Raw genomic sequence first — 25,828 nt, forward strand, 5'->3', positions numbered from 1 at the left:
AAACACAATATTAAAAATAATTACTAAACGTTTTTTGATTTTTTTGTATTATACAAATATGGCCTTATCTGCTAAAGTCATCATTATTCATTGACTAACATTTCCATAAACCACATTTTCTTAAAAAAAAATACCAAAATTCTAATACATATTTAACAGAATAACAATAAAATAAATTATTATACACAATAATTCTTTGTACATCTATTATTATGTTATTAAACATTTAAACAATAGGTTTACTAATGACGATAATAATAAGCAAATGTATAGCCTTACTCTTGATACAGTCAGCTATATAAAATATAAATGTAATAAAATATTTCATTATTAATTACAAATCTATAAATTGTCTATTGTATTTAATATTAATCACAAAAATATCATGACTATTTTATTTATTTAAGTTGTGTTTATGTGTAATGACAGTTACAAGTTAATAGTGTATAGTAAGAAATATATACATAGATCTAGAAAATATGTAAAAAGATTTTGTATACACACATATATGAACAATATATACATATATTTTTCATTTAGGTTGAAATTAATATTAATATTCTACCTTTACAGAACATTAAAACGTTTAAAACGATGTATTTCAATAACCGACCGCCCTACCCATGACCTTAAATTGTCGGGGGTTTGTCAATGGACTAACAACCGAATGCTGTAGAAATAAACGTTCAGGACATAATCAAAGAGACTCAACATAGTAAAATATATAGCTAAACACAATTGTTTGTCTCAAATAAAAGCATCCTTAACTTCTTTATCGCACGGCGGTAATGGGAGATGAGAGTGGCTAACATATGCTAAATGCCGCGATTTTAGAAGTATCATATTATTATTCTAACAACCATCAATTTAATTTTCCTAAAATTAACATGGTTTGCCATTTTTCTGCAATGGAATATTCATAGAGTTGGATAATTACGAAGAATTTATTTAACAATAATTGTTAAAAATTATATTTTGACACAAAATAAACTAATATAATTCCTGATATATAGTTGATTTTAAAATATGCTATAATTTAAAATATTGTAATAATACTTGAAAAACATCCATTTTGATTTGTATCCTTTTTATCTTTATCTGAAAGTTTAAATATTTATTTTATTTTTAAATACAACGTTCTGAATTGAACAAATATTCAAAAAGAATTAACCACAAGTTTTAACAAAAATATATTCTAATTTCCTACTGCGCTTCTACTTAAATTAAATTCATTTTTTTATTTATAAGCTTTCGAAATTTTAATTTTACAAAATTGAATATTTTTTATTGAAAACTAAATCGAGATTATTTTGTAAAATCAAAAACTTTTTACATTTAATATCGAATATCAAATATTGAGGCATCTTGGATAAGCAATGTTTGTGCTTGTTGAACACTTTTTAAAAATATTAAATTAAGTTAAAATATAATAGTATATAAATCTATGATAAAATAATTTCACTGTGAAAACTTATAACTTTCTTACATAATGCACATTTTAATTATATTTGACATACAAATATATTTTATAATTTTTTAGGTTTATATCAAGTTATTTTATTATAATATGTGTGCAAAGAGTTACCACTTTTGAATGATTGCAGAAATGCAGACGTAAAGATAAGACGATAAGCAAAAAAAAAAAAAGATCATCACCAATTTTATCTTATCATTTGGTGTATGAAAATCGTGCTTATCGACAAACTATATAATATAATTATATAAATAATACTAATTTTCGACGACCTAGAGAATAATATTTTCTAAACCCGTAGCACGTGGATTTATGTGTAAACCCGGATTTTCCGGGAGAAACCCGGAGAGGTGGCAACCCTAGGTGTACCTTAGAATACATCAGAATATTATAACAGAAAATTTCACATTTCTAAAATTTAAATTTATATATTTTTCTTTGTTTACAGATAGAAGTACAAAATTGCTCTGGAGATTTTGGAGGATCTGTAATAAATGAAAAAATAAAGGTTTTATTTTACGTATTCTTAAGTATTATAAAAAAAAACATATAATCTTCTAAACATATCTGTGTAATGCAATTACTGAATTAAATTAAATTAATTGTTTATATAAATTAGTATAAAAATAATTACATTCAACAATTATAATAGGTACTTACCACCCTTATCATGTTCTTTTTTGGTATATTCGAAGAATTGTTTTCCAATCTCTATAAATTTTAATATTTTATTATTATTTTTATTGTAAGTATTTATAACGTTAATACGAATTGTGTTAAATGTATAGGCTGTCCCAAAAAGAACGCTTTTTTTTTTTAATCAGTTGCCATTTTTTTTTTTATGGCTACAACATTGTTTTCGTAATTTTTTTAATCTACCATCATTCCAATTTGTAGTGTGTAATCAGTTTTTGTCAAGTGTCACTATGTACCGAATGTCAATTGAAACACGTTATGTGTTGGTAGTTAAGAATTTTTAAAAATCTAACGAAAGTGGTGTGGAGACTGTGCGACGACTTTGTATTTTACTCAGACGGGACGTTGTTTGCTTGTGTCATTACGTCCTCGTGAAATTCACCAGAAACAACTGAGAGGCAGTTACTATTAATTTAATCGACCGCACTTCGGCCTGTCAATAAGTTAGTGGAGGACAATCGAATAATATTATTTTTATACATAAACCGGATGTTATACCAAAACTGTACATATTTTTTGTAAGTTTTTGAAAATAAAATGTTATTTTAGCAATTATAAAAAAGCGATCTTTTTGGGATACTATAGTTTTTTTTAATTGCACAAAATTATATTTAACTAATAGGTATTTTAAAATATTTATCAGAACTGACTAATCATTATATGTATCCTATTCATTCTTATCAAAATATCAAGCAACACTTAACTCGTCATCATAATATCCAAAAATTATTTAAGAAAAGTTATAAATCTAGAAGAATCAGGAAAAGGACATGAAAACATGAAATTAATAACTAGGAAGCCAGGAAGGTCAATTTAGAACTTGACAATCATAGATACAACTCTTATAAAACATACTTATCAAAACCAAACCCAAATAAGAAGCTGGCCTATGAACAACAACAAAGAGAATCCTAAAACAACGAGATACAATTCAACCTCTTAAAATTCGATGAACAAAATATAAAACAAACCCAGAAAATGCTAAATTTTGGCTCAACACTTTGAAAACCGCTTTACAATAGAAGTTAGAAGCACAAACAAATCACAAAAAACTGATCTTGCCCGCAGAAAGCAAAATAAAATATAAAACAATATTATTATCTACCCTTCCAGTCTTAAAGAAATACAACAGATAGATAGGTTAATAAATAAAAAATACCTTGGACACAAGTTCATAATAAATAAAGTTATCGAAATCCTTACATAAAAATCTTTTGTATAAACGCGCCTAGTGATATATTTACGTAGGATAAGTGAAGATATGGAGTGTGGTAATAGAAGACCGGACTGAGTAAACTTTGCAATACGGGATTTAATGAAGTCTGCGTAACTTTTGTAATGACATTCTTAAAATATTCGGCTGATTGCTCTGCTAAATTGGGTCTTAGATATGCTTTTTGGCGATTTTAAATTTGATCGGACAAGATTAGAAAATGACGTATTCCAAATTGTTTCTCTAGTAGGATTGAGAAGATGAGTTCATTGTAATTTTAAATTGTTATTGGTATTCAATCTAAGTCAAATTCTATACAAGGATGAATAAGAATAGAACTGATTTAATTACTAGAATGTCTAAGATATTGGGCCATCTATTAAAATCCAAAGGGATATTATTAGGTTCTTTAGAGGCATCAGGCATGTATAGAATGATGTCATATATTTTTTTTGCTGTTCGGATTAATAATACGATATTATCATACTATATTTCCAATGTAAACCAGAAAAAAAAAACTTAAATTTGTAAATTGTAATTGTAAGAACCCTTGTAAAAACAAAAATTTTCTGAAATAATATTTTAACTTAATTAATTTAAAAAAATATATTAGATATCCTTTTTGGTAGTCCCTTTTTTAATCTACCGCATTAACTTGGATAATATAACCTTTAATTTATAATCATCACTTTTTAGTAGATTTTTAGTAGATTTTTTATTATACTTTTAATAATCATATAAGCACAGACTATAATATTGGAATAAAGAAGAAAATATATTATAGTGTGCATTGGCATTATAGGTCAAGGTGAAATTATTTAATTATTTAAATATTTAATTGTTAACACTGTGTAAACCAAAATACGTAATTCACGATAATATATTTAAAAATATAATATACCTTTGTGTTTAAATTCGTGATAATATTTATTTTTCACAGAATTTTTAAACCCCTTGAAATTTTCTGCAATAGTTAATTTTTAAATTTCAGTTACTCACACAGCTACATATATAAAATTCCATGTAATTTATGAAATAGGAATATATTTTATATCGTATTATTTAGTAATATAGATATTGATATAGTATAGTAACTCCATCTCATGTATCACTGTTTGTAAATTTATATAATGTAATGGATTGCATTTTATTTGTTTAAGTTATATATAAAAAAAATCTCCTATGCATTTATTTTAATTGCCGAATTTTCAATTTTTTTTTTTTAAATAAATGAAAATTGAAAATTGTATAAAAGCCATTTTAAAGTATGCCATTTGACTATGACGTATTTTTAATTTATAGATCATCATCATTAAATAACTTACTAAATTTCATAACATAACAAACGTTTATAAATCCGTTATCTGTAAAAATTATATCTTACAAATTAATTAATTATCTTCAAGTTGAACGCTAATCAGTCTAAAGTGTAAATGCATTATTCATTTGTAAATTAGTTATAAACAGCTAACATAAAATAGTTAAACCTATTTTATCTGAATAACAAAGAAACAAGCAATACAAAATTTGAGTTTATAACATGTAATTTTAACAGATATGAAATGGATGTCCCAAAAGTTATAGTCAGCATTATAAAATTATACCTAGGTACTTACTTGTAAGCTCAGATTCCGCTAGAGAAACTGTTAATTATATACTGGCATTATAAATATAATTTTGACTAACATAAATATTTTTAAATACATATAAATCTACAAATAATTTATGTTAAGGAGCGTTTTTAGAAGAGTTAATTTCTAAAATATTAATGTAGTCTTGAAACAGATAGGAAAAAGGTGAGGGGGGGCTAATTTCACGCGCATAAATAAAGGTAGTTCAAAAAAAGAAGTTAGATATGGGTGAATAAAGTTTTTTTTTAAATTTTAAATTCAATTTTATTATATGATTAACATTGACCTTAAAAAAACAGAAACAGCTTAAAATTTATTACGATAAATATTATACCAATATCTTATTTATTGTGATTAAATTGTATTGATAAATTTTAAAATGAAAATTTTTATAATTTTATGTCCCTTACCACAGCAATCTAAACAAAATAAAAACTTATTAATTAATAATTATGTATTATTGATATAATAATAGAGATTTAAAAATTAATTTAAAAAATGAGATGTCCCTGAATAGATATAAGTGATGTAACTTATATAATTATTATACAATTTATTGTTCTTCAAAATATCTATGTCATATTTTATGAGATTAGATTTTGCTTTTACGTTTTTAAAAAGGTACTAATCAATAAAATAATGAACGTTTTACGCAGCACAAATTTTTTATTAAGCAACAGTAAAATTAAAGACCAGCGGCCACTTTGTATATTTCAAACGTTTAACTATTAACTGGCTGTATAATATATTAAATAATATATAGGTTTAGATGCATTAAGTTACGTATAATGTACCTCGTCGTATTCTAAGTTCACTGTGTTACATATTACGCCTAAATTTTAGTGTGATTACATATATTTTCTTTAGAATGAATAAAATAATTTAGTATTTCATATTAATTTATCAAGTATTTTTTTTTTTACCAAAATAAAAGAAAAATTCAATGAAATTGTTTTTATAAAATAATGTGCATACAAAATAAATGTACTTATACAATTATACAAATATATAAAAAATAATTATTCTTAATACACAAAGATCGAATTTTTATTTTATATTAATAAAAAACAATGATTTAGAATTTATTATAGTGGCATGTAAATTTAAATTAATTTCTTACCTATATATCCTAATTAAAAAAAAATTGTTAAATGTAATTATTTACACATAATATACTATGTTCATTTTGGTAATTACGATTAATTATTGATTATTTTGTTGCAAAATGTCATTGTATTTTATGATACTAGTCTAAGGTCAATTAAAATTTTAAAATGTAATAAATAAATAATATAAAATATAAAAATATTAATGTTACTTAATATCATTTTCATATTTTAATTTAAATATAAAATCATAATTAGTTGTTACCTAAATCATTAGCATCACTATAGTTTATAAAATATAAAACTGTCACCGATAATGCTATTAAATTTTTATAAGAAATCATAGTTATTGATAAGAAAACTACAAAAAACAAGCATACAGATTGTGTCGTAAAAAAAGAATATTATTATTTTTGGAAAACGATGTTATGTTTGGTGTTTATTCATTATATTAACAACTAAGTACACATTTCAAACATAACTATTACAAAATAATTTACTCATCTATAAACAAACAAGTCTTAAGTCACACATATTATTACAATTAATATATTTTTTCGATGTACCTATACACAATAAAAAATATTTCAAACTTAAACTTTAAGTATGGTTTCTGACAGCCGTTACATTTAACTAGTTGACTATTATAGTTTTAGTTACTATACTTCAGTGAAGTCAAAGATATATTTACAATGTTTTACAAAATAATCGGTAAAAACAAATAAAAAATCGAGAATTATTTAGTAAAATCAGACTTACCATAATATCAATAGAAAAATAAATTACACAAATAGCTATATTCGAAAAATAATGTGAAATAAACTTAGTAGTATTATATTGGCTGATCAAGCTCCGCACAAAATTATTTTTCGTATATCAATAAGTTCAATAATATACCTATTATTATTGAATTCAAATTTAAGTAATTAAACACTATACTTACTATAGACGGCAGTTTACCAATTGTGTATAAAATTACTTTTTTATATACCAATTGCACTCTAAATATTTTAGGGTCATTACACCAATTAAACTTAAAATGCTCAATACAGTTTAGGGTCGATAGACTAATTTATTGCGCTCAAAACATTTTACAATACCATAATTTTAAAAAGATACTTTGATATTTATAATCAACTGTTTAATTGTCCTCATCTTTATTTGAACTATTTCATTCCAAGAAATTTTATTTAGAGTTTTTACTATTCTCATGCTAATCAACAAAATAATTGAAATGTTTTCAATCTTGAATTTTATTATTGCAGAAAATGCGGATTTACCGATGTGATTATTAGCAAAAAAAGAAAAAAGCATGTGAAGCAAAAGATTGAATATTTTGATGTACTGGATTCTGAACACAAACTTTATCCTGTTAACTATATTAACTGTATTCTTTATTTGCGTATTATCTTGCGTTAAATTACTACAATATTATCAATTTTACTTTCAATTTCAAACTGTCATTTAAATGTTTGTCTTTATCACAATTTTTAATCATTGAATAGGTCGTCGGTGCATTGTCTTTATTTTATTAAGTATTTCGTTATGTATTATTTATTTATCTAATTATTACATTACAAAATGACTTATTGGTATTGTTTTTACACTTTTTTGTCTTTTTCTCAAATCAAGCCTGAGAACGTTTTTTATTGTGGAGGCCATATTAATAGGCGTCCTAAAAATATTAAATACGTATTAGCACACTCCGTGTGTAGCCCAGCTGTGTAAATTTCACCTAAATATTAAATTTCGAATATATTTAATCAGAATATTTATCTTTTATTCTTTCAGACCGTAAAATCGGTAAATAACCTAAATCAGCGGTTTCCAATCTTTTGTTGTGCTGACCAACAATTTTGTAAGAAATATTTGAGGCCCACTACAATGACTAATAGCACACCTATATAGGTGTGTATATAGGTAAAAGATATATTATTATTAGGTACATAGGTTAGGTTAGGTATACTTACAATATTTTTTTTAAATACATATAAAAATTGATTTAACAGAATTAACATTAAAATTGAATAAGTAAATAACCACACAAAAACCCGAATATTTTGGGGGGTGTTTGAATTTATAACACGTTATAAGTCATCTTTCATCATCCAATAGATTTTAACATATTAAAATATTTTAGCTTTTATTTTTATTTTTCACACTTGAATTTAAAAACTAAAAAAAAACATCAAATTTTCTGCCCCAATTCTTAGGCTAAGTTGTCAATATTTCACCTTGCCTGGCACTTGGTCTGGTTGTGTATGTATTTTAAATGTCGAAATATTATAATATTTCATAATACTTATATTATATACCTACGTCATCTTGATTTATAAATAATAATAGGTCTGTATAGCTCACATTTTGTAACTTATATAGAATCTATAGTAGAATCTTGTATTCACATAGGATTACAAAATATTAAATACAGTATCCTGTCAAATGATAGAAAACAATTGATCGAAATAACATTTTATCGCTAACTAAAATTATTGAAAATAAATATAAACTATTTAAATTACACTAATAGAATAATATTAAATAAACAAAACGTTAAAACGTTTTTATAATACTTCTTGTTTCTGAAAACCAGTAGTCACATGGGTAATAGTACATATTTTCATATGCAATAAACTCGTTGTCGGCTATCGACGCAGTGTTGAACTTTATATCTGTAGTTAAACCAACGCCTCACAGCCGTACTAACCTGTAGGACGAATAACTAAAAACCACCCAACTTAGAGAATCTATAACTCATTAACAGTTATATGAAAAATAATGATTTAAACGTAAAAATTAAAAAAAAAAAAATACGAAACCATATTATTTATATCAACATTACTCGTATATAGGTAATTCGACGGCTACACATGAATTGCGTCCCGAAATAAAAAATATATAAGTGGGTACACGAATTACGTCCAGCTTTATCTAAACGACTACATGAATCAAGAGTGTATTATTTGAGTTGAGACCATGGGAGGGTGGGCGAAATTAATTTTTATTCTATACAAACTAAAAAGAATTTACAGTTGATTTCTTAAATAGATATAAAATTCTTATTATGTCAAGTATGATATCAATATGATTTACGATCTCTATCAAACGGACATTTTTTAAATAAATTATTAAAATAAAATATTTATTAATGTATTATATTATGGAAAAAATACGAGCGAGGGGGGAATGCTCCTTTCGCCTCTCCTCAAATACACCCTTGAAATGAATTGCGTCTGGGTTTAAAATTTTTAAACGTATTTGATTCAATATTTATGGATGGAACTTTTAATAGTTGCCCAAAATTAATAACACACATTTTTACAATAAATGGCTTGACAAAATAATAATTTTATACCACTAGTATTTTTTTTACTTCCTAATAAAAATATAGAAACATATACTTTACAGTATTTACACATCTCAAATCTGAATTTCGAAGAAATAATATTAATTTTTACTTAAAATAATATTTGCTGATTTTGAAAAACCAATCATTATTAATTGTGTGGACACCAGATCTAATGAATGGATGCAGATTTTATTTAGGTTAAAGTTGGAAGAGGAAAATTTAAACAGTTGCCAGTTTGAGTCAAGAATACAAAAAAAGTGTAGGTTTTCCATTCAAATTCTTATCAGTATTTTAATTGCTGGTTCACATAAGGCTCATCCATTTTAAGACTTTGATTTCGTATATACAGAGTGATTTTTTTTATCATTAGACACTCATTCTTTTGTCAAGTATTAACTTTTTTTCATTTTTTTTTCAAAATATTTTGTATCATGTTTTTCTCAAACTGTATGATTTTTTTGATTTGTTTCACCCTTTTTTTAATAGTAACACTATCAGCTATTGATTTTCAAATGGTAAATTGGTAACCTATATTTAAAATGTCATAAAATAATATGGCTATTTTTTTTATGAATTTTAAAAATTAAATCATTATTTTTCATTTAACCATTAATGATTTGTATCTGCTCTAAGTGGTTAAAGCGATCTAAGCTAAGTGGTTTGAGGTTTTTAGTTATTCATCCTACAGATTATTACGGCTGTGAGGCGTTGGTTTGACTACAGGTATAAAGTTCATCACTGCGTCGATAGTCTATAACGAGTTTATTGCATATGAAAATATGTACCTCTTATTATTTATTACTCATATGACTACTGGTCTTCAGAAACAAGAAGTATTATAAAAACTTAAAACTACCCAACATTGAAAAGCTATAACTCGCTAAAAAATCAACGAAAAATAATAATTTGATTGTTAAAATCTATAAAAGAAACAGTCCTATTAATTTAGTGTATTTTAAATGTAGGTTATCATTTGAAAATAAAAGTTGATAGTGGTTTCATTATTAAATAAATGGGTGAAAAAAAATTAAATTTCATACAGTTTGAGAAAAGCATAAATCAAAATATTTAAAAAAAACAAAATGGAAAAAATTCAAGTATTTGACGAAATAATGAGTGTATAATGATAAATGAATAACCTGTTTAATATATATATATATATATATGTATATGTATATAATTTATTAATTATATCTGATTACACTGCTTTGCCTATGAAAAATTAAATAATACCAGTGGATTGACTCTGTCTTAAACTTTGTTATATGTATAAACTACATAATATGATTACTACGTTATTAGTCATATTCTATCATACAATAGATTTTAAATGTTAAAATAATTTATATTTGACTTTTAAACTCTAATTTAAAAACAATAAACAAAAACATCAAATGTTTTGCCTCTATTTCCAGGTTAGATATCAATATTTTTTGCACTTGTCAGGTGCCTGGTACTCGGTCAAAATTTTATACATATGGATAAAAAAATGGACAGTATAGCACTATGCTGAAACTTTCACAAAAAGAATCTTCAAAATTGAATGATTCAAAAACTATTAATTAAGTGAGTACATTAGGTAACTTCTAGTAGAATTTTATTATTATTATTTTTAAAATAGTCTATATTTTCTGAAAATAATATCGTTTAAATGGAATATTATCTTCTTTATTTCAGGTGATAAATAAAAATAAATATTTTTATTATTAATTAAATGTATAAAATTTAACCAGATAGTGAAAAAAAATGCCGATAACATTAATAACTAACCAATTTTAAATGTATTTTTATTAATGCTAATTAAAAACGTAGTATAGGTATGGATAAAGTATTCTTTATTTAAATGAACATTAGAAGTACAATAGATAATAATTTTCCTAGAAACATTTTGAAAATAAAAGGCAAGTATAATGTATATTGTCCATAATATACAACATATTATTATATTATTGGCCTTAGAGTTTTAAATATTTAATGTTCATGACGATTATTACTTAAAACATTGTTTTTAGAAAATAAATTGACATTTTTTTATGTAAATAACTTAGAAAATTATAATACATTAGTTTTAAATTTTTAAAGAATAATCAAAATCAAACATAATAATAAAAACGGTTTTGAAATGGCTTAAAAAATATTTAATGTTTAGGAGAGTGGAGTGGATTGGTACAAGGATAGGTATTAGGTACATCAATAATATTAGTCTAATTTTCTATTCGTTGAGAATACGAATACTTATAAATTGTAAAAAATAATCGACTTGCCAAATTGTAAATACTTTTTTTTTTAACTATATCGTGTTAAACAAAATTAGTGTAATAAATTAAAAAACTCGAGTTTAATAACTTAAAACAATAATAACATTGTTAATGATTTGATTACGTATATGATAATGTATGATTTAACTAAACATATAGTACAATAGGTTCCATGAAAGATTTTTTTTTCAGAACCTAAAAGTATAAAATGCATGATATATAAAGAATATTTTCTACACAGTTTGAATTTTTATTATTTTCTTCATAATAATTGACAATTTTTGATATTTAAAGTATTATAACAATACAATATCTTTGTTTATAATCTGAACGATTTTTTTTCTATTATTATTATTATTCAAAACACATTTATTTTAACACTATAGAAATAAAGATATTCACTAGGTACTATACAGCAATGTGTTTTTATGATTTTTTTTGATTTTTAAGGACGTATTATTTTAATCATTTACTTTTTTATACGATTATTTATAAGTTTATAAAAAACGAGTTATGTTATAAGACGTGCATAATATATGTATATATTTTAAATAATACAATCTTGTTTAATAAACTAATGTTAATAAATGTTGTTTAATTACTATTCTAAATGTTATATATTTGAATTGAATACTCATACTAAATATATAATTTATCGGTAATCATTTAGTACACTTGAAGCATACTTAATACACACTAGGATTGAATTCACTAGTCTCTTCTTAATGTTATATAATTTAAAATACAATGAAAGGCAATTATTTAAATTAAAGATTATTATTTTTCTACGCCTTAATATTGATTTAGAAACTCGTCGGTGGGATCATGTTGTATTTTACACCATTCTTTTATGGCCAATTGTGGTGCGGCTGTAAAAATTTATAAAAAACAAGATTAAATTTTAAGTTTCTTATTATTTAGCTCTATTTTAAGTATTATTTATAATATTAATTAAGACACTACCATAGGATCATGAAATTGAATATATTTAATAATAATATTGAAATTTGAAATAAAAGTAGAAAATAAATGCAAGTTATGGGGCAATACATTATATAACCATAAGTCAATTCCAACAGTATTTTGCAGACGTATTGCAACACGACAATTAATTTATAATTATTAAAAATGAACTAAATATACTATTATTAATGCATATAATGTAATAGGTTATAAATTATAATGCATTATACATAATAGACGATAAAGGGTAAAAATACGATACTTTCCGTTAGTTATAAAGGATTTTATATTAATTAATTATATTATATCAATACATCAAGTCAATCATCATATTATAATAGGTATAACTCAGAAATCATTATTTCAATTTTTTTTTTATTATTCTTTGTATGTTCTGTTGTAAATTCCAACACAAATATACGTTCAGGTACTTTGTAGTTATATATTTTTATGGAGATTTATTATAATTTTAAATTAATATATTGTACACATTAAAATGTGTGATGAGTAATATTGTACCATTATTTTATTATTTATAATACGTACCATTCCTTATTGTATCTATATAATCCTTTAGATATTTGTAGTATTTCTTTTGATAATCTAAAATAAAGGATTCACTACAATTTTTAGATAGTTTGAATGGTTTGAATAGTGAAATTACTTTTAGTTCATAATATTATGTATTAATAATATATATATAATAAAGCTGGGTAATAATGAGTTAATAAGTTAAAAGTTAAGTTAATTATAACTTATCAACTTAACTTACTAGTTCGCTGTTTTAATTAACTTAGATTTAACTTAACTCATTTGTATATACGTTAACTTAAAATCAACATATATTGTTCTTAAAATTCTCAATTAAGTTAATTTTGAATTTTTGTGTTAACCAGAAAATATTTTTTTATTTTATTTTATTTATTTATTAATATTTACGGGCTATGCCCTTTAACAGTAGTGCATAGCACAAATATAATATACAATAGCCAATAACAATGCTAAATTTAGAGTACTAAGATTTATATACAACACTATTAATTAATAATTTAATACGAGAAGGAGGGATCCACATTGGCGATGGACAAGATACGCCTAATGGGTTAATTTAACATATACTTTGTGAAGGATAGTGGAATGGAAAAAGGGACTAAATGTCGGACAGATCGTTGAGGTACATTAAAACTAATCAGTGATAGGAGGGTAGGTGAGTCTGTTTTACCAGATAAAATATTTTTTAAGAACTGGACATTAAGTGAATGTCTGCGATCAGCCAGGGAATCTAAACCGAGTCTTGTAGCTACAGGTGTTTAATCATGTTGGGTATGAGGGATTTTTAATAAAGAACCAGTGAACCTAAAAAACCGTCTCTTTTGCATACGTTTAAGTTGGCGAGACCCACTAATTGTATTGGGATCCCATATTACGCTGCCATATTCCAGAATACTACGCACCAAAGCGCAGTAGAGTACCTTAAGGAATAATCCGTTGCTGAAGAAATGAGCAGTTCGCATAATAAATCCAAGTGATTTCAAAGCCTTGCCGCGTACCATGTCTATATGAGGTCTAAAATCCAGAGAACTTGTAAATTTGAAACCCAGGTCAAGTACAAAGCTAAAATCCTACGTACGCCACTGAATAAAATAAATAAGCCTTTATCAAAAAAATTATAAAAGTTTCACTACAGTTATTTTAAACTACATTCTAAATATTATTTTAAATTTCAATCATGATTAAGATTATTTTGAAATAAAAATTACCAAAAAAATCATCAGATTTATTTTGAAGAGCTGTAACAACGAAAATATACTTTGTTAAATGTGCTGCTTAGAACTATAGGTACTATATTTTTCTAATGTAAATTATCAATTCATTATAGTACTAAAAATAGTTTACATATATCATAATATTCCAAGAAAAGTAATGAATTAAGTTTTACATAAGATATACTTTAAATTTTATATTGTTATTATTACTATTTTTGTCGTCTGGTAAAGTCTCTAATAAATTAAACAACAATACAATTAATTAAAATTTTTGGCTATGTCCAAAGTTATTAGGTTCTTATGACTCAAACTAGTCAAACTACTATCGTATCAGACTAAAGTATAGTATGCACAAAAAGTTATATAATAATTTGCTTACCTTCTTTATATATCTTTACGATATTGTGGTATGGATTGTCTAGTAAATACAAAATAATTAATATTAATCATATAAAATTCGTGTATAATCTATAAGATTTCAAATTGATATAGATATTTTCTTATTAATATTTCTTTACATAGAAATCATTCCCATTTTTGAAAATGGAATCATTTTAACTATCCCAAAAAGGTGATAAAACAAAAATTATAGTAAATCATTGCTACACTACGAATTTAAAACAACTTATGGTGAATTTAGTAAATAGAACCTCCTGCAATATTTTATTTCAATAAGCAAATAATAAATTAATAACCTTTTTATTTTGTCGTATAAGTAGTGAGTACTCTAAGAATATATTATATTTTATTTACAATCTATTAAGAACTAACAGTGGATGAAACAATAAAAAGATATGTGTTAATAGAATATTCAATTATGAAATGTCGATATTATTACAATAAAATGGGGTCTAAAATGAAATTTGTAAATTTATACGAAACAATTATACAATGTATTAGCATATTATAAGATGTCTGATACTATTCATTGTTACAGTATTGTTATTCTATAGTACAGAATATTTTATTTATATTAACTAGAAATATAGGTATATCATAAAAAAATATCTACTTTTTATACATACCCGTAAAAATATTCGATTTTATTATTGAATCTATTTGAAAACATTTTTAGTTCTTATTAAATTCAAAAATTGAAAATTATAGATTTATAAGCTTTGATGGGAAAGAACGCTTTAATTTTGTGTGATTTTTATAACTTTATGATTAAATAAAAAATATTGTTTTATAAATAATATTGTTAATTATTTACTATTTATGGATTTATACAAAAACACGAACTAAAAGTATCTATTAACTGTTGTTTAAATAATTATAGTAAATTCTAAATTTGAGATATTTTTTGAACCATATTTTTATTAAAATACTTTCCCATCATTACTAGTCAAGAAAAAAAATATTTAATACAAAAAAATAAAAATAAATGTATATTTTACTTTTACATGCTAAAAATAGTATACAATTGTATATCAAATTAATATTTCAGAAATGCATAGTAATGTATTCTAAGACATTTTATCTATATTCACAGCATCTATATAAATAAATTTTTTTATTTTTTGTTTTATGTTCATAAAATTTTATCTTATTGTTAAAGAGTAGACCGAATAATATTAAGTTGAACTATATAATTGAAGTACAAATTTGTTATTATTTAGGTAGAATATGTGAATTAGCATAGTAAATATATCATTATGAGCTTACATTGAATAGCTGTGAATTTATAAACATAATTAGTTGATAAGTGTTATGAATCGTAAATATTATTAAATACTAGATAATATGCAATATAATTTTAAATAATATGTTAAATCACATAACAAAAAATACAGTTATTTAATTTATAAAATGTTGAACAAAAATAAATTTGTATTGTATTAACTCTGTACCAAGCAGTATAATAAAGGATAATAAAAGTGAATATGTACCACACGATAAAATATAAATACACCATAATAAATAATATGTTATTTTGAACGGTATAAAAATTTGTTTATTAATTGTCAAAGATGTAGTATTTCATTAAATAATAATATATTATTTTAAAATTAATATTATGTTAAAGAAATATATTTTTTGTTATAAAAAAAAAAGAGTGTTTTAACAGTATTTAAATATATAACAAACATTTTTACATGTATACAAAAGTTAACTTACAAATCGAATCTGTAAATGTATAAATATAAATAATCGATAAGCCCAATAATTTAAAGTCATAAATTTAACCGTTATTAAATGTTTGTGTAATTTATTTTTATTTTAACGTATTTGTAATTATATAATTTTTTTTTATGAATAAATTAAATCACACTTTAAAATAAAATAAATACTTTGACATTCAACTTTGAGAGTTGATATGTACCAAACTTTAAATACACTATAATAAACAATATGCAATTTTAAATTTTGAATGGTATAATAATCTGTCTACTTCTTTTATTGATAGCAATTTACTATTTCATTCAACAATAATAACTATATATTTTTTTTTTGTAATAAAAAGATATTATGTATTTTAATAGTATGAAAGTAGGTATATAACAAACTCTTTTTACATGTATATAACCAGTAAACTTACACCAATAATCTGTAAATTTATAATAATAAATAATCAATAAATCAAATTGTTTAAAATCATATATTTAATTTTTTTTTTAAATTCTACAACTAATAAAAAATATCAATAGCTTGCTTGTTTTAGTAATTGATTTTTGTAAATTTTACAACAAGCAATTAATGTAGTTGCAATTACATAAGTGTTTGTTTATAAAGACATTAAATCACACCACTTTAAAATAAAACAAATACTTTGATGTTCAACTTGGAGAGCGATTTCTAGTAATAAAATTGATATGTTATGGGGTTCAAAAAACTTTATTAGAAAGTTAAATTTTTACAAAAAATGTATACTTTTATTTTCTGAACCTGGTATAATTTTCAAAACATTTTAACTATTTAAACGGTATTCATAAAAAGTTAAAATAATATTCGATTTATATATGATGAAATTGTAAAACTTTATAGGTACCCTCTTTTATGTATTTATTTTTACAAAATCATACTATTCAAAATAATAACAAAATGCTTTTGATATTTTTGAATTAAACGAATGTGACTATGCTATCTCTCAAAGTCATTATTGCTCATTAATTAACATCTTCAATGGACCACTTTATGCTAAAAAATACCAAAATTCTATTACATATTTACAAAGTAATTAAATTATACACAATAACTGTTTGTACATATATTATTAGTTATTAGACAAAAAGTATACTTATAACGATAATAATTAGAAAATGTATGGCCTTACTATTGTAGGAATTAACTATATAAATGCAATAAAATATTTAATAATTATAAATTATTACGAGGTTATAAATGTTTCAGTATGGACAATTTTGATTACAATAATATCATGATCATTTTTTTATTTAAGTTGTGTTTATATTATGTTTGATAATTAATGTTATATGTCATGTAGAATAAGCAACAATTATAATTTATTATAGATAAATCCAGAAAGTGATAACACAATAACGTGACTCAAATAAAAGTAACCTCAATCTTATTTTTACACAGCGGTATTTTTGGGAGTCACTAACAAGTGTTAAACACAGCGTTTTTAGAAGTTAAAGATAAACGGTGTACACTTTTAGCTTGTAAACGTTTCTAAAAAAACCTCAAAGTTTACTAAATTATTATGTTTCCTTTTATTGTGACTTTCTTATTTTAAATATACAATACTGGAACAAAGGTCTGTTTATTTTGACTTTGAAATCAGTAAATGCTCTAGAATAATGGAACATAATTGCAACTAAAGCCGTAACTGGGGAGCCGGGCTGAGTCCAAGGCCCCTAACTCCTGCTTCCCTTGGAATATTTAAATTTTTAAAAGTAGAAACATTTTAGTTAAGAATATAGTTTATTGACTATATAATAATTTAAATATCTGTTAAAAAAAAAATGTTGGACCCACTTCCAAAATTCGTTGCGGCCTTAGATGCAAATGTCTTTTGTGCATTTATTTTCAGTTTCCATTTGTGATGGAATCAGTCCATTGCTGTATTTAATTTTTGAAAGTGGATGATTGCTCTGGAATTGTTTCGAATAAGTCATGGTAAAAAGTGTGAGTCAGCAAATAGTAAAAGTGTAACATTTTGGTTAAATGATATGTCGATGGTATATGCTGATCGCTCAGTAGAAAAACGGTGAATGGCAGGAAACTTTTGGTACGCCTGCACGTATGTGTTTAGTTATAGAGGTTACACCTAGGACCTTTTACATTAACGAGTAGGCAACGGTCTTCTCAATACGATTTGAAAAGTACCAACATGCAGGTAGACTAGAGTGCCAAGATTTGACAAGTTGCACGAAATTATATGTTACCTGAGTTGCCTTTATTTGAGACAGAGTATAAAATATGGTATGACATAAGTGACGAAAAAAGACAAGGGGTCTATTAAAATAGAAAACAACAGCGGGATAATGATGATATTATATAGGAGAATGATACATATGATAGCTATAATATCGGATATATACTTGTGAGTATTCGACAGCCGTGATAAGAGATTGCATGGACTATGATTGTGAGTATAATCATAGAGTTGGATAATTATGAATAATGTATTTATCAATAATTGTTAAAAATTATATTTTGACACAAATTAAATACTAAAATTTGTGAAAATGTAAAGTTATATTAAAGAAACATTTGAATATAAAATATTGTAATGGTACCTATTTTCCATTCACTTTGACTCTGTGGAACTGAAATTTTAATTATTATTTTTTTATATACATGTTCTGATTTGTGAAAATATTAATATTCTAAAAAAAAATATTCTTACAGTGCTTTAAGAATATTTAAATTAAATTCATGATTTTATTTACAAGCTTTTTAAATTTTTATTTCGAATTATGAATAATTCATTGAAAAATAAATCGATATTAGTTTGTAAAATCAAACATTCTTTACATTTGATAAATATAATAGTATTAAGAAAAATTTATTCTGGGAAATAAGTTTTAAAAAATATTATTTTATCGATTTCCAAGCGCCCTCGATAATGAAAGTCTCTGCTTGTGGAGCAGTTCTTAAAAATATTAAGTTGAGTTACAATATAATAGTTAATAAAGATATGATAAAAATGAATAATAAGATAAATTTATCGCAGAGACTTGCTTGTATAATGTATATTTAATTAAATTCAATATACAAAAATACTTTAAACATATTTAGGTTTATATAAGGTTATTTTCTTAGAGGTGTATATCGTTCTAAGGTAAATATTGTGTAAAGCATACACCATAGAATATAATATCAGAAAATTTCACATTTCTAAAATTTAAATTTATATATTTTTCTTTGCTCACAGATAAAAAAACAATATTGCTCTGGAGACTTTAGAAGATCTGTAATAAATGAAAAATAAAGATATTATTTTGGTAGATTAAATTATTTTTTTACGTGTTAAGCATTATAAAAAAAACGTGTTCGTGTAATACAATTGTTGAGTTGAATTCAATTAATACAATTGTTAGTATAAATTATTATAAAAACAATTACATTCAAGAATTATAAGTACTTACTATTCTTATCACATTTTTGTTCTTTACCATACTCATAGTATTTTTTTACAGTTTCTATAAATTTTAGAATCAGAATATTATCTTTATAGTAAATATTTATTCCGTTTAAACACTTTAAACGAATAATTTTATTAAATGTATAGTAATTGTTAGTTACAGAATATGACATTTATCTAATATTTTAATATGTTTATTATAATTGGCTTTCGGTCTATTTGCCCTAATTGAAATATCAAGCATCACTCAACTCTACATTATACCTAAAAGTTAATCAAGGAGAAACACAATGAAAGAAGAATCTAACAACGATCATGAACACCTAAAATTATAAAATTAATTGAATTATCCAGGAACTTGACAATCATGTACGACTCTTATAAATCATACCTATTAAAACTAAATCGAAAATAGAGTCTAGCCCAAGGTGATCCAATCCGCGGCCCTGTCTTTTTTTTTTTTGGCCACCAAGCAATTAAAATATTTTTTTTGTTTTTATTAATTAAAAATCAAAATGACAATAATATTATAATAAAATCGTAATACGATCGTATACATTTGAAAAATAATGCCAATCATCACATTAATTAATCAATTAATTCTAAATATAAGTACTTAATATGTAATGTAATAATTTGTGCATTATATAAAACAAAATATAAAAAGGTAATAATATAGTTTTTTTTCTTCTGGCGGTACCCGGTGTATTTATTAAAGTTTAAATTGGCCCACCAACTACAAAAGGTTGGACCACCCATGTCTAGCCTATGAACCAGCCACAAAGAGAATCCTAAAACAATTATATATAATTCCATCTATTAAAATTTGAAAAACAAAAGTTAAACCAACCCAAAAAAATTCTAAGTTTTACCTCAACACTTTAAAAACTGTTTTACAATAGATGTTAAAAGCACATATGAACTACAAGAAACTAATCCAAGGGAATACAACAGATAATAGACAGGTTTACAAATTACAAAAAGTTTTGGCCACAGCCCACAACTTCATAGTGGATTTGTTATAAAAGATAAAGATTTGTTTGTACGATTCGTTTATACATAAGAAGAGAACATGTATTTTATATATCCTTAAACTTTTATTGAGAAAAAGGTAAATCATGGAAAGGCGCTGGATGATTGTTAAAGTTTGGATGAAATATGTGACTGCCTGTTAGGCGCTAGTCCATTCTCAAGCCGAAATATTTAACTCACGGTTGCCAAGATATATTTTCATTGTTAAATATTAATAGTTAGGAGGATATGAATTATATTAAAATACTACCATACAATAAGCACGTAGCCGTGGGGGGCCTAGTTGGGCCAGGATCACTATAAATTTACTCTGGCCTAGCCCCTCACCCCAAATTCAATTACAAATTTTTTTACTAATTATCAAAAACGTGATTGTGCACATTGAAATAAATCTATTGTGATTACTTTAAGGTTATACAATTATTATTATATTACAATTAATTTTTATATTTGTGGATAACGTTTTTGAAAATAAATAAATAATAAGGTCTGGATAGACATACCTGTTTTATAGACAATAATAGATAATAGACTAGCCCTCAGCTAGTCAGTGCGTACCCAACTGCTATCTATAGATTGTCAGCGTTTGACTGTTTAAGCCGTTATTGAATATAATTTTATGAATACTTTCAATGCCGTTAACATAATGGCGTGTATACGCGTCAATTCCAACCGTTCTGCGACGTGTTTATTATGCCTCAGAAACGACAGAAACGTATACTTTGAACTTCAAAGTTTGAAGTTTTGAATGTACTATAATTCAGTCATTTGTATTTAAAATTTTTAATAAACGCTGAATCTAAATAGGCCATAAACATATTTGTTATTTTTAGATACCGATAATCGTTGGTATTTTTTTTTTGAAACAGGCACTACCTATCTATTTTTTGTAATACTGTAATAGGTAATACACATGCTGAGAAAACATTTTTTTTTTTTTAATCAACTACTAACCAAAGGTAAATTATAAATTAATACGATTCTTTATATGGCATACCGCCTAATGACGAGTGTGATGGATTAAAGGGCCAAAAATTATCGGCCCCCTAGTAGAAATTTTCTGGTTACGTGCCTGTACCACACTATCTTACCAATATAAATAAGAAAATAAAACTTATAATTCTGTCTATTCTTTAATTTGTAATTGTTAGAATCCTCGTAAAAAACAAAAACTTGCTGAAACAATAGTTTAACTTCATTAAATTTAAAAACTAATTTTACGTTATTACACGTTTATATAAGATATCCATTTTGATGGTACCCTTTGAATCTACCACGCTTTAACTTGGATATAACCTTTAGTTTATAAACATCATCACTTTTTCTAATATCATCTATAATATGAGTAAAGAAGAAAATATATAGATAAATGACTAATGAGCATGCAATAGCATTATTAGGCATTAGCCGAGGTGAATGGCTAAATTATTTAAATGTTTACAAGTGCAAACCAAAATACGTAATTCACAATACAAATTATAAAACATACCACTAAAATATGATCTCCAATCATTCCAATTGCTCAGAACCTCTATATAGTTGTCAACATTATCTGTAATAGTAAATTTTTAATTAACAGTTACCCGCATTCCAAAAATACTATATAATTTATGAAATAGAAATATTTCTTATAACGTATTATTAATTATTATAGACATTGATATTATAATATAGTGATTCTATCTCATGTGTCACACTGTCACGGCTTGTAGATTTGTATGGATTACAAGTTTTATTTGTTTAAGTTCATTATAAAAATAAACTTTAAATACAGGTAAATAATGTCATATATTATTATCGTTGTATGTGTACTTATTTGCATGTTCATGTTTATTTAAATTATTATGAGTAATGGATTTAAAATCAACAGATAGGCAGACATATTATTATCTAGGTCAGTAGATTTCAATATTTGTATATTCACGAACCACATACACAATTTGAAAATTTGTACGTATCACCTCAATTATAATAACCTTTCTTTTTCATATTAAAAATGTATACGATTATTTTATACATAGAATATTATTTTACTGGGAACTACAAAATAAATATTTAGTTCTTAAAAAGAAATTCATCACCACATTGATATATTGTATCAAGCTTATATCCAAATAATATTTAATTTTAATAAAGAATAATAATTAATTTCAATTTTTATTATAAAGATTTTCTTCGCGTACCACTTATCGGCTTTCACGTATCACACAGGTTCGATAACCACTGATCTAGGTAGTCTATATTATCATAATAATAATAATAATAATAGGTAGGTAGCGGAGGAACATAACTGCTAAAATTTCACAACATACTAGACTAACAAGAAATCTAAACTTTAATATGCATCGCAGAAATATTTGTCGGTCCACACTATAATAATTCATTGGATATAGGTTATAGGATATTTTTTAATCTGTATTTTATATTAACTATAAATCGCCAAAAATCAATACATAAAAATATGTATAGATTACACCACTTGACGGAGTTATTCCACTATCATTATTTTATTTTTTACTAACAACAGTTATAATCAATATATCTACATATCCTATAAAATCTAAGGACTTATACACTAATAAATTCACAGTTTTTAACCACTTTCTAAAACATTTTTTTCAATAAATTGGCTAGTGTCATAAGATAATGTTTAATTTTTAACAATTAAATGGTAAATATAACAAAATTCACGAAAAACTTTAATTATATTACATATAATACTATAGCTAAATATTATTCTTCTTAGGTCGCAAGCAGCTTTTTAATGTAAAAATGTTGTATCACAGTTAGATGGTGCCTATATAGATTATTGCATTTCTAATGTGATTTTAAATTTATTATCTAAAAATGTTTCTGGATAATTTAAAAAAAAAATGATAAGGTTTTTGAATGTCGTACATAATCAATTATAATGTTATAAATACTCCCTATTGATATTGCAATTTTTTATCCAATAATAATCCTATATAAATGAAAATATGATCCTGCAACAAATCCCTGTGTGAGCCACTATATGAAATGTGATTATTACAAAATCCTTTCGTGGTTTACATTTAATTCATTAAACGAAACTACTAAAGTACTGACCAAATATCAATCTCATAATTATTAAGATTGCATTTAATTACAGACTTTGTAAATGTTTATAATTTATAGATTATCATTACTAAACAACTTACTGTATTTCATAAGATAACAGTAGTTGATAAATCCGTTACCTACAAAGATAATATGTTACAACTTACAAGTTAATTAATTTTCTTCAAGTTGAACAGTAATAAGTATAAAGCGTAAATTAATTTGTAAATTGGATTAAAAACAGCTAAATTGTTAAAAAACTTTTATCTGAGTAACAAAGAAACAAGCTATACAACATTTGAATTTACAACATGTCATTTAAAGAAACATGAAATGAATGATCCAAAAGTTATAGTCAGAAAATACTTACTTATAAGCCCACACTTCGATAAGATTCCTATAAATTATATACCGGCATTATAAATATAAAATTAACAATGATTAAGTATATTTAAAAAAAAAAAATATTTAAGAAAATCATTTTAAAATAATTAATGTTAAGGAGTATTTTTAGAAGGAAAACATTTGCACAAACTTAGTAAAAGTTTGAGGCGAATAGGATAAAATTGGAGGAATAAGCGAAGTTTCTCTATGCAATTCAGAAAAATTGGTTCCAAATAGTTCCAAATAGGTCTCAAAATATTGGTATAGGTTTGAGGTGGATAGGAAAAAGTTGAAGAGGCTAACTTCGCAAACATGAACTAAAGTAGTTCAAAAAAATATGTTAGATGTCTTTGATAACAGTATTTGACGTCTCTTACCATAGCAATCTAAACAAAATAATAAACTATTAATTAAATTAATATAATAAGTATTAATGACAAGAATATACACATTTTTTTTTATTAAACCTTAATAAACATGTTTGCAGTTTATTATAAATTAAATTTAAATGTACACGGCGTGACTATACAAATAATTGTTCTTAATACGCAAAGATTATTTTTAATGATATAATACAATAATTTAGAATTATGGTATGTGTACAAATTTAAATTGATTTAACAGCTGTCTTAAATATTATTAGGGAAAATAATTAAGTCCTATCTGCATTTGAAAAATGTTTTTATATGGTCTTATATTTTACTTATAGAATTTAATATTTATTATCTATCTATACTTACCTTTAAATTCTAGTAAATTAAAATTCGTTAAATTTAATTATATATAATTACATTATTTGTTATGTATTAGTCATTACGTTTGATTGTTGTCTATTTTGTTGCAAAATGTCATTGTATTTTATAATAAGAGTATAAGACCAGTTAAAATTTTAAAATTTAATAAAAATATAATATAAAATATAATAATATGAATGTTGCTTAATGTCACTTTCATATAAATTATTTAAATATAAAATTTTAAAATCATTATTATTTTTTACCTTCGTTGCCAGCATCACTATACTTTATAATATATATCGCTGTCACTGACAATGTTATTAAAACTTTATAAAACATCATAGTTATTGTTGAGAGAACTACAAAACACAAGCATATATTTTGCGTTACGAAAAAAGAATATTATTATTTTCTGAAATCGTATACGATATTAAATTTAGTGTTTATGTATTTTTTAAACAACTATGTACACATTTCAAATATAACTATTACAAAATAATTTACTCATATATAAACAAACAAGTCTTAAGTCACAAATAATATAACGATTTATATATTTTTTCTAGGTATACACAATAAAAAATTATTTT

At 24.1% G+C, this 25,828-nt stretch overlaps 1 protein-coding gene and 1 long non-coding RNA gene across 3 annotated transcripts; both read right to left on the reverse strand.

The window, feature by feature from the left end:
* Positions 1-12,294: 12,294 nt before the first annotated feature.
* On the reverse strand, positions 12,295-15,511 carry LOC132921101 (uncharacterized). Its single transcript, XR_009660832.1, has 6 exons — positions 15,482-15,511; positions 14,836-14,874; positions 14,667-14,690; positions 14,451-14,480; positions 13,237-13,293; positions 12,295-12,596 (listed from the first exon to the last, which is right to left on the reverse strand). It is a non-coding gene; the product is annotated as an uncharacterized LOC132921101 (long non-coding RNA).
* Positions 15,512-17,730: 2,219 nt separating this feature from the next.
* Positions 17,731-25,617, reverse strand: LOC132921099 (uncharacterized). Of its 2 annotated transcripts, none has more exons than XM_060983935.1 (5): positions 25,502-25,617; positions 22,529-22,591; positions 20,012-20,065; positions 19,796-19,834; positions 17,731-19,189 (listed from the first exon to the last, which is right to left on the reverse strand). In XM_060983935.1, exons 1-5 carry the CDS (start codon positions 25,578-25,580, stop codon positions 19,122-19,124), a joined length of 303 nt encoding a protein of 100 aa, XP_060839918.1. In that variant the 5' UTR covers positions 25,581-25,617; the 3' UTR covers positions 17,731-19,121. The 2 variants fall into 2 exon arrangements, with proteins under 2 accessions (XP_060839918.1, XP_060839919.1); XM_060983936.1 differs by lacking the exon at positions 25,502-25,617 and adding an exon at positions 24,219-24,334.
* Between the last annotated feature and the right edge of the window lie 211 nt (positions 25,618-25,828).

Source organism: Rhopalosiphum padi, chromosome 2, assembly GCF_020882245.1.
Source record: "Rhopalosiphum padi isolate XX-2018 chromosome 2, ASM2088224v1, whole genome shotgun sequence".
Taxonomy (NCBI): Eukaryota; Metazoa; Arthropoda; class Insecta; order Hemiptera; family Aphididae; genus Rhopalosiphum; species Rhopalosiphum padi.